Source organism: Coregonus clupeaformis, chromosome 12 (assembly GCF_020615455.1).
Source record: "Coregonus clupeaformis isolate EN_2021a chromosome 12, ASM2061545v1, whole genome shotgun sequence".
Taxonomy (NCBI): domain Eukaryota; kingdom Metazoa; phylum Chordata; class Actinopteri; order Salmoniformes; family Salmonidae; genus Coregonus; species Coregonus clupeaformis.
In genome coordinates, this window is record NC_059203.1 from 22,671,979 (window position 1) to 22,686,703 (window position 14,725).

At 46.1% G+C, this 14,725-nt stretch overlaps 1 protein-coding gene across 1 annotated transcript in view; it reads left to right on the forward strand.

The window, feature by feature from the left end:
- LOC121551877 overlaps positions 1–14,252 on the forward strand; it is an 83,651-nt gene extending 69,399 nt beyond the window's left edge. Inside the window, exons 18-24 of the mRNA XM_045223752.1 lie at positions 7,283–7,453; positions 7,894–8,071; positions 10,456–10,572; positions 10,844–11,119; positions 12,031–12,233; positions 12,508–12,558; positions 12,768–14,252. Coding sequence (XP_045079687.1) covers positions 7,283–7,453; positions 7,894–8,071; positions 10,456–10,572; positions 10,844–11,119; positions 12,031–12,233; positions 12,508–12,546 — 984 coding nt within the window. The 3' untranslated portion in view covers positions 12,547–12,558; positions 12,768–14,252. The remainder of the gene's footprint in view (positions 1–7,282; positions 7,454–7,893; positions 8,072–10,455; positions 10,573–10,843; positions 11,120–12,030; positions 12,234–12,507; positions 12,559–12,767) is intronic.
- Positions 14,253–14,725: the final 473 nt, after the last annotated feature.

Genomic DNA, 14,725 nt, shown 5'->3' on the forward strand with positions numbered 1-14,725 from the left:
ACCAGGCATCCTCTACTGACGGAATGAGATCTGTATCCATCCAGGATACCTGGGCCAGGTCAATTAGGAAGGCCTGCTCGCTAAAGTGTTTTAGGGAGCGTTTGACAGTGATGAGGGGTGGTCGTTTGACCGCGGACCCGTTACGGACGCAGGCAATAAGGCAGTGATCGCTGAGATCCTGGTTGAAGACAGCTGAGGTGTATTTAGAGAGTAAGTTAGTCAGGATGATATCTATGAGGGTACCCATGTTTACGGATTTAGGGTTGTACCTGGTAGGTTCGTTGATAATTTGCGTGAGATTGAGGGCATCTAGTTTGGATTGTAGGATTGCCGGGGTATTAAGCATATCCCAATTTAGGTCACCGAGCAGTACGAACTCTGAGGATAAATGGGGGGCAATCAATTCACATATGGTGTCCAGGGCACAGCTGGGGGCTGAGGGGGGTCTGTAGCAAGCGGCAACAGTGAGAGACTTATTTCTGGAAAGGTGGATTTTTAGAAGTAGAAGCTCAAACTGTTTGGGCACAGACCTGGATAGTATGATAGAGCTCTGCAGGCTATCTCTGTCAGCTTCCTGCTTCTCCTGTTTGTCTCCTGGCCTCTAGAGGTCAGCTGTGTTCCCCTCTGCCTTTGTTCTTCCTCATGTGTCCTCATTAGTTTGATCCAGGTCACCTGTGCCTTGTTTTCCCTTTAGTATTTTAGCTGTGTGTTTTCCCCTTGTTTCTCACTTGGTTATTGCGTCCTGACTATGTGTCTCCTGCTTTGTCCCACCGTGTCAGTCCTAGTAAGTTGTTCGAAGTTATCTTTAGTTTGTTTTTCTCCCCTCGTGGAGTTGTTTTGTTTTGCCTCCTGTTTTGGAACATTAAATCTACTTGCCTGAGTATTGCCTTGGGTGTTTCATTTGGGTCCTACAACATCTCCTCTGTGGCTAAGGGGTAGTACCCCCAGCTCTACACATCTGAGACCGGAGTTCTAGCCCGGCTTGTGACAGAATAACCAAGTCAATCATGGACCCAGAAACACTCAGTTCCCAGGACCTGTTGGCGGTGATCACTCGACATGAGGCTTCTTTCCAGCGCCATGAAGCCGTTCTCAGCCGACAAGAGGAGCTGATGGCTAGTCATTCTCAACTCTTGGCCGAAATGATGAGTGCCCTTCGCCAGCTCTTTGAACGCCTCCCTGGTCCTCTCCCTTCCCCCAGGTCACCCCCAGTGACGACAGGCCTTCTCGGTTGGCGGAGCCCCGACTACCACCTCCCAAGCCCTTTTCTGGGGATCCAAGCTCTTGCCAGGGTTTCCTCACCCAATGCTCCCTCACCTTCGAGCTCCAACCCTCAAGTTTTTCCACAGACCGTTCCAAGATTGCCTACATCATTACCCTTCTTTCAGAAAAGGCGCTCGCCTGGGCTTCTGCGGTGTGGCAGTCCCAGGAGGCCTGTTGTGACTCCCACGCTGCATTTGTAGAAGAGTTCAAGCGGGTGTTCGATCATCCTGTCAGTGGGCGGGGAGGCTTCCAAGCGCCTACTGTCTCTCCGTCAGGGCCCCCGAAGCACGGCAGATTTTGCCATTGATTTCCGGACCATAGCAGCAAGGAGCGGATGGAATGATGAAGCGCTGAGGGTCTGCTTTCAGGGAGGGTTATCTGAGCCCCTTCAAGATGAGTTAGCCACCCGAGAACCAGCTGGAGATCTCGAGTCCCTCATAGCCTTGGCCATCCGCCTGGACAATCGTCTAAGAGAGCGGAGAACGGCTCGCCGTCAGGTGTCTCAGTCCCAAGTTCCTCTGAGCAGCTCTGTTTCTCCTGTTTGGACTCCGTCATTCAGAGCTGCCCCGGCTCCTGAACTGCCCCAGGATTCCCCGGAGAGCATGCAGTTAGGCCGTTCCAGGCTTTCTCCCAACGAAAGGGAACGTCGCGCATGAGGGAGCGTCGGTGCCTCTACTGCGGGGTTGCCGGCCACTTCCGCTCCACTTGCCCCGAGCTTTCGGGAAACGCCTGTCCCCGCCCAGCTACAGGAGGGTTGTGATGGGGAAAATTAGAGCTCCTCCTACTAACGCGGTCCTAGCTATTCCAGCCACTCTGTCCTGGGAGGGCCACCAGCATCGGGTCCAGGCTATGATCGATTCCGGTGCCGCAGGTGATTTTATGGATGTAACCTTGGCTAAGGAACTTAAGATCCCTACCCAACTACTTCCTCAACCCCAGGCAGTTACTGCCTTAGATGGCAGACCTCTGGAACCAGGAAAGGTTACTGAGGCGACTCAGTCCCTGCGACTTACCATCTCTCAACACCAGCAGGAGGAGACCTTCTATCTCATTGACTCTCGAGTATCCTATTATCCTGGGTCACCCTTGGCTATGCAGACATAATCCCCAGATCGACTGGCCTACTGGCACCATTCTAAGCTGGGGTCCCACTTGCCAACTCACCTGCATGCTTCAGAGTCCCTCGGCCCCTAGTACCCAGTTTCAAGAGTCTGTTGACGTCTCCCGAGTCCCCAGTGTTTACCATCGGTTCAAGGCAGTGTTCAGCAAGGCCCGGGCTACTGCCTTACCGCCTCATCGCACGTATGACTGTGCCATTGATCTACTCCTGGGTGCTGCCCTCCCAGAGGTCGGATCTTTTCCTTGTCCTCCCCCGAGCACGCAGCTATGGACACCTACATTAAGGAGTCCTTGGCAGCCGGCCTCATCTATGCCTCTACTTCCCGGCTGGGGGCGGGCTTCTTTTTTGTTGAAAAGAAAGACGGGGGTCTTAGGCCTTGTATTGATTACCGGGGACTCAACAAGATCACGGTTCGGAATCGATACCCCCTTCCTCTCATGGCCACTGCTTTTGAGCTGCTTCAAGGGGCTTCCATTTTTACTAAGCTGGATCTCCGCAATGCTTACCATCTCGTGCGGATCCGGCCAGGAGACGAATGGAAGACGGCGTTCAACACGCCCACGGGGCACTATGAATATCGGGTGATGCCGTTCGGGCTCACCAATGCCCCCCGCAGTATTCCAAGCCCTGATTAATGATGTTCTCCGGGATATGCTTAATCTGTTCGTCTTCGTGTACCTGGACGATATCCTCATCTTCTCGAGGTCACTGAAGGAGCATGAGGGGCATGTTAGCCGGGTTCTCCAGAGGCTCCTTGACAATCACCTCTACGTTAAGCCTGAGAAGTGTGAATTTCATGTTTCTCAGACTCAGTTTCTCGGGTTTATTGTCACTCCCGGGCACCTAGAGATGGATCCCAAGAAGGTCAAGGCGGTCCACGATTGGCCCACACCTGCCACGGTCAAGGAGGTTCAACGGTTCATTGGCTTTTCTAACTTCTATCGGAAGTTCATCAAGAATTTCAGCTCGGTGGTAGCCCCCTTGACGACGCTTACCAAGGGAGGAGGGACCAAGATTCACTGGGGTCGGAAGCAGCAGGGGCCTTCGAGGATCTCAAGCGCCGCTTCACTTCTGCTCCGATTCTGGTGACCCCTGACCCAGAAAGACCTTTCGTGGTGGAGGTGGACGCCTCAGAAGTGGGGGTAGGAGCCGTCCTGTCACAGAGGGGTGCGGATGGGAGATTACACCCTTGTGCCTTCATGTCTCGCCGCCTGTCTGAGGCCGAGCGCAACTACCACGTGGGGGATCTAGAGTTGCTTGCGGTAAAACTGGCCTTGGAGGAGTGGCGCCATTGGCTTGAGGGGGCTCAGCACCCTTTCCAGGTTCTCACAGACCACAAGAACCTGGAATATCTCCAACAGGCTAAGCGGATGAACCCTCGGCAAGCACGATGGTCTCTTTTCTTTAATCGATTCCAGTTCCTCCTGACTTACCGACCTGGCACCAAGAACGTCAAGCCGGATGCTCTGTCTCGAGTCTACTCTCCCGAGGTACAAGAGAAGCCCTTGGCATCGATTATTCCGAGGTCTAGGATCGTCGCACCTCTTCAGTGGGAACTAGAAAGAGGGGTACGAGAAGCTCTTGTCCAGGAGCCCGATCCAGGCGGTGGTCCTGCCGGTCGCCTGTACGTTCCTCTCTCTGTTCGGGCCCGCGTCTTGCAGTGGGGTCATGAGTCGCCCTTGACATGCCATCCAGGCAGTGCTCGCACACTGGAGTTCCTCCGACGGCGGTTTTGGTGGCCGTCCATCAAGAAGGACGTGCAGGTCTATGTTGAGGCCTGCCCTGTGTGCAACCAGGGAAAGTCGACACGCCAGCGACCCCAGGGACTGCTCCATCCCTTACCTGTTCCTCGAAGGCCATGGTCACACCTTTCTCTGGACTTTGTTACGGGACTTCCTCTATCCCAGGGCAACACCGTCATCCTAGTGGTGGTAGACCGGTTCTCTAAGGCTGCCCGGTTTATCCCCCTGCCCAAGCTGCCCTCGGCTAAGGAGACTGCTGAGCTCCTCATGAACCATGTCTTCCGGATATTTGGTATTCCCCTGGGACGTGGTCTCTGACCGAGGTCCCCAATTCTCGTCCCGGTTTTGGGGGCCTTCTGCAGGCTTGTTGGGGCCACAGCCAGCCTATCGTCGGGGGTTCCATCCAGAGTCTAATGGCCAAACGGAACGGATTAATCAGGATCTGGAGACCACCCTGCGGTGTATGGCGGCCAGTAATCCCACGTCTTGGGCCACCTATATCATTTGGGCTGAATATGCCCACAACACCCTCCAGTCCTCAGCCACCGGATTGTCCCCATTCGAATGCCAGTTCGGTTACAACCCTCCATTATTTCCAGAGGAGGAGGCGCAGGTTGGTGTTCCCTCGGCCCAGCGCTTTGTCCAACGCTGTAGGCGGACCTGGAAGAAGGCCAGGCGTGCCCTCCTTCGGACCTCCCAGAGATACCAAAGTCAGGCTAATCGCCACCGCCGGACGGCCCCTAGTTTCCGAGCTGGTCAGAGAGTTTGGTTGGCCACTAAGAACCTGCCCCTCCGGGTCGAATCCAAGAAGCTTTCCCAGAGATACATCGGCCCTTTCCGCATTGCTAGAAAGGTTAACCCTGTGTCTTATCGTTTGGTTCTCCCTCGCTCCCTTCGTATTAACCCCACTTTCCATGTTTCACTTATTAAACCTGTCTTGTCTTCTCCCTTTGCCCCCCACGCAGACCCCCGCCACCTCCCAGGATTATTGACGGCCAGCCAGCCTACACAGTCCGCCGGATACTGGACTCCCGGAGGGTCCAGAACTCTCTGCAGTATCTGGTGGACTGGGAGGGCTACGGGCCAGAGGAGCGCTCCTGGGTTCCAGCCAGGGACATCCTGGATCCAGGGTTGGTCCGAGATTTTCGCACCCTGAGGCCAGGGGTGTTCTGGAAGGAACGTCAGGAGTCGTTCCTAGAGGAGGGGGTCCTGTCAGCTTCCTGCTTCTCCTGTTTGTCTCCTGGCCTCTAGAGGTCAGCTGTGTTCCCCTCTGCCTTTGTTCTTCCTCATGTGTCCTCATTAGTTTGATCCAGGTCACCTGTGCCTTGTTTTCCCTTTAGTATTTTAGCTGTGTGTTTTCCCCTTGTTTCTCACTTGGTTATTGCGTCCTGACTATGTGTCTCCTGCTTTGTCCCACCGTGTCAGTCCTAGTAAGTTGTTCGAAGTTATCTTTAGTTTGTTTTTCTCCCCTCGTGGAGTTGTTTTGTTTTGCCTCCTGTTTTGGAACATTAAATCTACTTGCCTGGAGTATTGCCTTGGGTGTTTCATTTGGGTCCTACAACATCTCCTCTGTGGCTAAGGGGTAGTACCCCCAGCTCTACACATCTGAGACCGGAGTTCTAGCCCGGCTTGTGACAATCTCTACAGTAGATTGCAACTCCACCCCCTTTGGCAGTTTTATCTAGACGGAAAATGTTATAGTTGGGGATTGAAATTTCAGAATTTTTGGTGGCCTTCCTAAGCCAGGATTCGTCGTAACCACATCAGACGATTTCGTCGGCAGACCAGTCGTGTAGGATCGGCGGGGCTCCGTGTCAACACTAGGTGGTCCCGTCCGGTTGACAGAGAGGTAGATAGCCGGGAGATGGGCCTAGCTCAGGATGATTAGCCAGACCACAACGTCCATTTTGTTGCAGCTAGCTGGTAGCGATGAATCCGGAGTTAAAGGTCCAGTGATTCAGTGATTCCGGCAGAAAAACTGATATGTTCTGGGTCGATAACGCGCCGTGCAGACTGGCCGAATAATAGTCCAGACTAGAGCTGGCTGGTGAGTGGTGCAGGCCACGGACAATGGTGAAAAACTGCTAACGGTAGCTGATAGCAAGTAGCTAGTTAGCTGGCTACTCCCGCCCGGTAGACCTAGAGGTAGATATGAGCCTGGCTCTAGGCTAGCTCGAGGCTAACTGGTGCTTGCATCGGGGGCAGTGGTGATTAGCCAGACAGCAACATCCATTCGGTTGCGGCTTGCTAGTTGCGATCCGGTGATTAATGTCCAGTGATTAAAATAATCCCGCAGAAAAAGAAAAAAAATCCAATGTTCTGGGTGAAATTCCGCTAACGGTGGCTAATAGCAAGTAGCTAGTTAGCTGGCTAGCTAGTTTCAACTGGAGATTCTAGATAAAAGGTAAGTCAATAATAGAATCCGTTCCACATTGAGTGAGGCGGGTTGCAGGAAAGTATATTTTGTAGAATGATGAAAAGTCTGAGAGGGAAATATGTACGAAAAAAAACAAAAAAAACAGGGTATTTACAGGCTATTTACAGACACACGACGAAAACAGAACTGCACTACTACGCCATCTTGGTTTGATGTTAGAGGTGACGGTACTTCCAACACTAGGGACAAAAAGGCACAAGAGGTGTGGACTATATAATGACTATATATGGTTAACATACTACACGGTTAAACATACTATTTGGTCATAGCCCTATACATTGGTTTTCAATCTTTCGTTCAGCCGACCCACATTGGAAAAATTGCCATGACCCAAATAACCATCTGTAGCCAATACTGTAAACCACAATTGTGAGGTCGTTCGGATGTTTATATTTTCTCCCTTTTTGTGTTATCTTCCGTTATCAAGCTTGTAAGAAGATAAATATACAAGTTTGACTCTTCCGGTCATACAGTATAGTTTTAAAACTTTTTTTCAGGTTTCTCACTTTGGCCAAATTATTTACTCACCTGACCCAAATATCATCGATCTACCACATTCGTGAGGTCGTTCGGAACTTAAAACACTTCTTAGTTAGTTCCTATCATGGGATGAATACAGTATAAGGTCAAATGTCAATGTACTAAAAAGGGTTCATCTTACCACATAAGCATCCTGACAGAATACATCCCGCCCTCAATGTCATCTCTCTTCTCTTGTAGGTCAACCTGAAGGAGCAGGGGCAGCTGATTCGTCAGGACGAGTTCCTGGTGTTCTTCAGGAAGAAAAAGTGTTTCCGCCACATCTTCCTCTTCCAGGACCTTGTCCTCTTCAGCAAGACTAAGAGGACCGTTGTGGGCAATGACACTTATGTATATAAACAGTCATTCAAGGTATGCAGACTCTCTGTACGAAACACAGCATAATATATCCCAATGTGAAACTTGAGCCAAAGCTACCTTCCTTTGAAATCATTGAAACACATGCTCAAGTCATAAAAGGGCCTTGTGGAGGCCTTGTGTCACATGAAAAGTAATATGTGGAATTTCCCATTTTAGCTAGCTACACTCCTACAGTTTAACTTACAGGCCACCTCCTCTAATGTGTAGCAAAACTGTATATGATTCACTGTACGTTGACACATACCCTGTTTGTAAATGAAGAAGGAAACCCGTCTGTCTAGGGTGATTACTTTCTAAACAAAAAATAAGAAGATACGAACACTGCAATATCCATGTATAGGCTTTTGTATGCCTTATAAAGGGTTTATGAAGACTTCATAAGCCTTTACAAGTTGTATTTATTTTAAAGACCATGTTTTCTATTCTGACAGACCTCTGACATTGGGATGACCCATAACTCAGGGGACAGCGGGCTGTGCTTTGAGATCTGGTTCAGAAGGAGGAAGTCCCAGGACACGTACACCCTGCAGGCCAGCAACAGAGAGGTCAAGGATGCCTGGACCAAAGACCTTGAGCGCATCCTCTGGGAGCAGGCTGTACACAACAGAGGTCAGAGGTCACCCCTGAGATTAACCAGCCAATCAGATCTCTCGTGTCCTAAGATGATCTGGTCTGTATTTGAAAACGTTACTAGCAGTCAAATCCTTGCTTGCTCTGTCATTATTTTCTCAATTCCTCTCAAAGGGCATTAGAGGTGACGCTCCCATGGAAAGACTATGAATCATCTCCAATGCACAATAACACAAGAACAGAGGAAGAAAGGATTTGCCAGCTTGTAAAGTTTTCAGATACAGCCACAGAGATCAACCTACTATATTTTCCCACACTCCCACTGATCTGAAAAGAGTTGATGCGTTAAGCAATGACATTTAAACCACCACTTTCAACTGTGGTCATGTGGAACAGATAATGAAAATAAGCCATTACAGGCTACTGGTGTACAGCTCGCATCACTTGCCAGTACTTGGCAAGCAACCAATCCGATTGTAGGACTTTAAGTGGAAGAAGGGAGGGTCTTGACGGGACGCTCTTGCAACAAAGTTCTACATTAAAGTGCTGACATAATGTCCAAGACACACTGGTGGGATTGAGACTAGTACACAGCCATAGATTTATTTGTTCAATGTTTGAGTTTTCTTATTGTGTTCCCTAGTAGGTCAATTACTTGCTTACTAAATCCTTTTCATCCCATTTGGGACATAGGTAAGGCTACAATGAGCTCCCTCTACTTCAGGGCTCTCCAAACCTGTTCCTGGAGATCTACCCTCCTGTAGGTTTTCGATCCAAACTTCAGTTGTAACTAACCTGATTCAGTTTATCAACCAGCTGATTATTAGAACCAGGAAGTGGAAGGGGGAAGGGGGAGGAGGTAGGTAACTTGTTTGTCTGCCCTTCATTAAAGACCAAAATTGGCACCATTTAAAAATAAACATAAATACAAAAATATAACAGTTTTATTTGAGGACCAAAATGTTGAAAGCGGCACCATACAGGTTACAACTAGTTAGGAAGAGATTTTCGATGTGCCGATTCTGTGGCACATGGTTTATGAACTGATACGCAAAACAACTCTTGATTCAAAACGTAGTGTTTTTCAATTTAAATTATTATACATCATTCTTGCCATAAACAGAATGTTATGAATATGGGGCATACAACCATCTCAGCTCTGCAAATTTTGCTGCGAAGAGACAGAATCACTAGATCATTTATTCTGGTATTGCCCCTATGTAGCTTGTTTCTGGTCACAGGTTCAGGAATGGTTAAAAAACCACAACATTTATCTCAAATTAACCCTACAAATAGCACTGTTGGGAGATTTGAAAAGCCATAGTCAATCAATCAACAATATAATAATACTTTTAGTCAAAATATTTATCTTTAACTTAGTCTGTAGATACAATGCGATTAGACAGGTTCAGAGTTAATGTGACGCCTCACAGCACAGTTGAAAGATATATGGCACATGGAAATCATAAGAGGGTGCTTTACAGAGGTAGATAGGTGGGATGGACTGAGAGTAGCTAAGTGGTGGGTTTAAAAGCTCATGTTCCATAATAGTTATGACTGAAAACACTATGTATAATGTATAAGTACTATCTATCCAGATGTAATGTATATCAAAATATCAAATTACTTTATTCTTGCTCTGTAACTACTGTTAAAAAAAGTGCCATGTATGTAAAATGTGTGTAGAATGTACATGTAACAACAAAACAAAACATTGAGGGGAGGTGGTGTATGGGTAAAAAAATCAGGAGCGCTAGATTAGGGGGGGGGGAAACACAGAATAGAAGAATAATAATTATAGAATCAGGAACGCTAGATTAGGGTTGGAGCGAAAACCTACATGATGGTAGCTCTCCAGGATCAGGGTTGAAGTGAAAACCTATAGGAGGGTATCTCTCCAGGATCAGGGTTGAAGTGAAAACCTATAGGAGGGTATCTCTCCAGGATCAGGGTTGAACTGAAAACCTACAGGAGGGTATCTCTCCAGGATCAGGGTTGAAGTGAAAACCTATAGGAGGGTATCTCTCCAGGAACAGTGTTGAAGTGAAAACCTATAGGAGGGTATCTCTCCAGGATCAGGGTTGAAGTGAAAACCTACAGGAGGGTATCTCTCCAGGATCAGGGTTGAATTGAAAACCTATAGGAGGGTATCTCTCCAGGATCAGGGTTGAACTGAAAACCTACATGATGGTAGCTCTCCAGGATCAGGGTTGAAGTGAAAACCTACAGGAGGGTATCTCTCCAGGAACAGTGTTGAAGTGAAAACCTACAGGGTATCTCTCCAGGAACAGTGTTGGAGAGCCCTGCAGTCTACTTATTTCTGTCTATGGTAACATGTTGTACCTCGCTCCAAGAATAGTAGAGCTCTGACAGTTCATCTAGGTCAATGTTTTAATGTTATTATTGTGGTTGCTTTATTCCAGAGATCTATATGCAGGAGAGGGTGTTCATGGGTATCGGGAACAAGCCCTTCATGGATATCCAGCCTAGTGATGCGGCCATCAACGACAGGGCAGTCAACTGTGCTCTGATGGGAAGAGGTACAAAGCCGTAGCATACTATAGAGATTATATTAGGACAAGTTTAATGCCATTGGAATTCAATTAATCCCATTGTTATTACGCGTTAATTCATCAAATTCATCTAATATTGTAATTAGACTATGAATGGAACGGATATTCAGATTAAGAAATTAACACTATCATAGATGTTTTTCCCAAGTCCTAGTTGTTCCTTCTTTGGCAATTCTCTTGTTGTCTCAATCCCGTCCTGTCCCGTCTCGTACAATTTGATCTCATCTGGCCCTCCCAGAATCCAAGGCATTTGCCCCCTCGGGGACGTCTGGTTCGCTGGGCGGGTTTCCTGTGCTGCAGCCAAACTCCTTTGGCTCGGGGAGCTGTTTGTCGACCTCCGGCAGCCACTCCTCTTCCTCCTCGGGGAGAGGGTCCCTGTCCTCCCCAGTGGCGGGGTACCTGTGCGGCCCAAAGCTGAGGGGGGCGGCTGGGGGTCACGGGGGGTATTCGGAGCGCCCTGGGGTCCTGGAGGAGGATGACATGGACCAGGAGAGCGGGAGTCAGAATCTACTGAGTGAGTGGCTTTAATAAGGAAGGTAGCGTTTTTGAAATGTAAAACATGCTAATTTGAGGGATATTGACTTGTATTGGTCTTTCGATGAAAGTGCTTAAGTTATCATTTGGTGACAGCAACCAGGTAAAGAAAACCAAAGCATTAATTGTTGTCTCTCCTTGTCCAAATCCTGCTTAAAGAGTAAGGAAACAAATGTAATTGTTATAATTTGGGTGAACTATCACTTTAAGTCTCATGTGTCAGACTCTCTTCCTCACGTCAAGCCGAAGCATCTGCTGTCAACAACACAATATTTCTCTTAAAACAGTGCAGAGGTGGAAGATTGCTGTAGGTGTCTAGGTAACTGCTGTTTGACTTCACATTAAACTAAAGTACAGTTTTTAATCCTGGTGTTAAACTAGTGCGTTGCAGCTAATTGCTATATGACGTGTTTGTGGAATGATAAGTCTAATATCGACTGAGGGGATGAAGCTACAGCAGCTCTAGTCAATCTTGCTTGTTTTCTCTGTTTTCAAAATAGCATTTGAGTGTTTAAATTGTGAAGAAATGTATTATATTAGCTGTAACTTGATAGAAATTAATTGGAGGAGGGCTGTCTGTTTTACTGTCTGGCTACTGTGGATGCCTCAACACAGACCAAATCTGGTCAAATGGGCTTTTGCCAGCCAGGCAATAAATTCCATGTGTGCTTTACTGTTAACATAAGAGGGGCTCTATGTTCTACTATATGATGTAACTAAAGACAGAGAACTTCCAGGCATAAAGCGGATCAGTTTATTCTTTTAAATCAGAATGAATAAGCACTCCTACTCTGAGGTGGTTTAAGAATATGGACCCTGGTGTGTACAGCCACTTAATCCTTTCAGATTAGAATTTGGACACTAGTCTTAAAGTTTTCCTTCCTATTCCAGTGGACAGCTCCGAGTCTTCGGGAGAGAGCGTGAGCGGCGGCTTCAGCAGCTCTGCCTCCTCCGTCGTCAGCCTGAAGGAGGCGCTAGCCCGCAGACCTGAAGACAATGACCACAAAGCCAAGAGTCCCATCTGGTCTACAGTAAAAACCACCTCACCCTCGTTCCCACCCAAACCACCGGGCCTGACTAAGGATCCTCCCAAGGTGTGGGTTGAGACTAACCATGAGCTTTTCAATTTCCCATGAATATCATGCTATTAGGCTGAATCCTAAGTCAGATGTTCACTTAACCATGCGTTGATGTTGTGCACCGGACACCAGGTCTGCCTTTCCTCCTGTGTCTCCCCTCTTCATCTCTATCCCCAACTACATATGTACCGTTTAAATAAAGCATAAAAAGTTAACCTTTAAAAAAAAAGAATCATGCTATGATGTCAATGGGAGGCATGAACTGATGTTCTGGTCATTTTCCCCACAGGTTCAAAATGCGGTCATTGGAAAGTCAACTGAGGTTTGAGCTCTGAGTTTGGTAAGTTTGTCTGTAACGATGACATCACTCTGCACCATCTACAGCTGGCCTGTATTTATGTCTGGCTGTTTTCTAACATCATTTCATGTATGTTTGTGTTGCATGTAACTTTATAGTATGGACTGTATTTTACACATGAATGTTTTATGTTTTCAGTCATTTTCCATAGGTTATCAACTACAATCTTATACGTGTATCTTTTTTCACAGATTCTGAACTATCCAGAACAGAAGGAAAGCATGAACTGTGTTACTGTATAAAGAGGAGTGTTATATGATTCTGTTATATGACAGTTACTGGACTCTAGTTGTACCATTCTGTTTTAACTGGCCACTACAATGACAGGAAAATATCACTACATTTACTGTATGTTCTTATGTTGTATTGCAAATTAAACATGTTGATATGAATTGTGTTTGCCTAGTGTAAGAGAAGTACATTCAGCATATAATTAATCTTAGTGGCATCTCGGATACATTACAATGCAATGCAACACAAACCAATACGGTCCCTCTTTAAACAAACTACGACATAGGCTTTATGTAGCACATTACATGACTTGCCCTATCTGGGGGCTTTCATCAAGACAAGCAATGTCACATAAATCTAATGTCTGCATTGCACTGTCACCCTTTATAAAGCACCAATTTTTAGGTAATTGAAATAATTGGTTATGGTGAATTGCAAAACGTGACAATTGTTGCACATGATGCAACTATCATACCTGTCCTAGAGCGTACTGTGGCCTGGAGTTGCAACTATCATACCTGTCTTAGAGCGAGCTCTGGCCTAGAGGTGAAACGATCATATCTGTCCAAGAGCGAGCTCTGGCCTGGAGCACAAGGTGTAAATGTCATGCCAGGCCTAAAGCATGTTCACTGGAAGCTAATAACACATGCTCTCAGTCAACTTACTAGGCAACATTTTCATAAATGTAAATACAGTGGTGAATCAACTTCACCTGTCTTTTTTATGTAGATATGTTTTTTTACATATGCTCTCAGTACACATAACAGTTACACCTGTCCTGCTCCTAGCCAGAACACGCTTGAGGTATGGTGCATCGCGTGCAATAACAATATTGCAATAGCCTAAACTTGCTAATTACTTATTGAGAACATTATGTTGGATCATATGTGCAAGACCTAACATGTTTTACCAGAATCATACATTGCTGCCGTGGCGAGATCTGTACAACATGTTTTCTAAATCTCACATTGAAGAAAACTCATCGACAAAATTAAATGAATGTTAACTGGTGTTTCTTTGTAATGTTTTATTGTTTTTTATTAGTACAATTATAAGTACAGTATTGCAGTTTTATGACAACATAGCTAGCCTTGTAACAAGTTCATAATGCTCCTCATAAACATTTAATCAGCTCTCAATTCATATTTATCACTCTTAATCCTCAACATTAACAGTTATTGTATTACTCTACCAGGACTTTGCTCAATGTTATGTGTGTATCAAATCATGAAACTGGTCAAAATATTTTCCTTTTGTATGTTTTTTTTTTCTTTTTCTTTCTTTACTTTGATAGGATAAGAAAAAATTACATCCCCTGGGGTAAATTGGTTTGTCAATAATAACAATATTCTGATACAGTACCAACATTTACAAGAAGTTATCCATCAAATAACTTGATAGTAAGTGAAGAAATATTTGGTGTCAAATAAAATTATTTCCTTTCACTTGGCCTCATGTTAACACTGATTGTCCATTTACTGTAACTGTCTGGAATATTCTTTAGAAGTGGATTGAATATTGAAAAAAAATTGTCTGGAAAGGTACAATAACTGATTTCAGACTAACTTTGAATCCAACTAATTTATTGTTGTGGTTGGGATAGCAGTCAGCATGCCCTTATCCAACACCACATATGGCTGTACAGTGACTAACTTTCTGAGTTAACGTTAAGCCGCATGGCAGGAAATACTATTTCAGTAAGAGAACCAGCATATCTTGCTAAAGAGGGTCAGACATACAGTTGAAGTTGGAAGTTTACATATACCATAGCCAAATCCATTTAAACTCAGTTTTTCACAATTCCTGACATTTAATCCTAGTAAAAAATTCCCTGTCTTAGGTCAGTTAGGATCACCACTTTATTTTAAGAATGTGAAATGTCAGAATAATAGTAGAGAGAATGATTTATTTCAGCTTT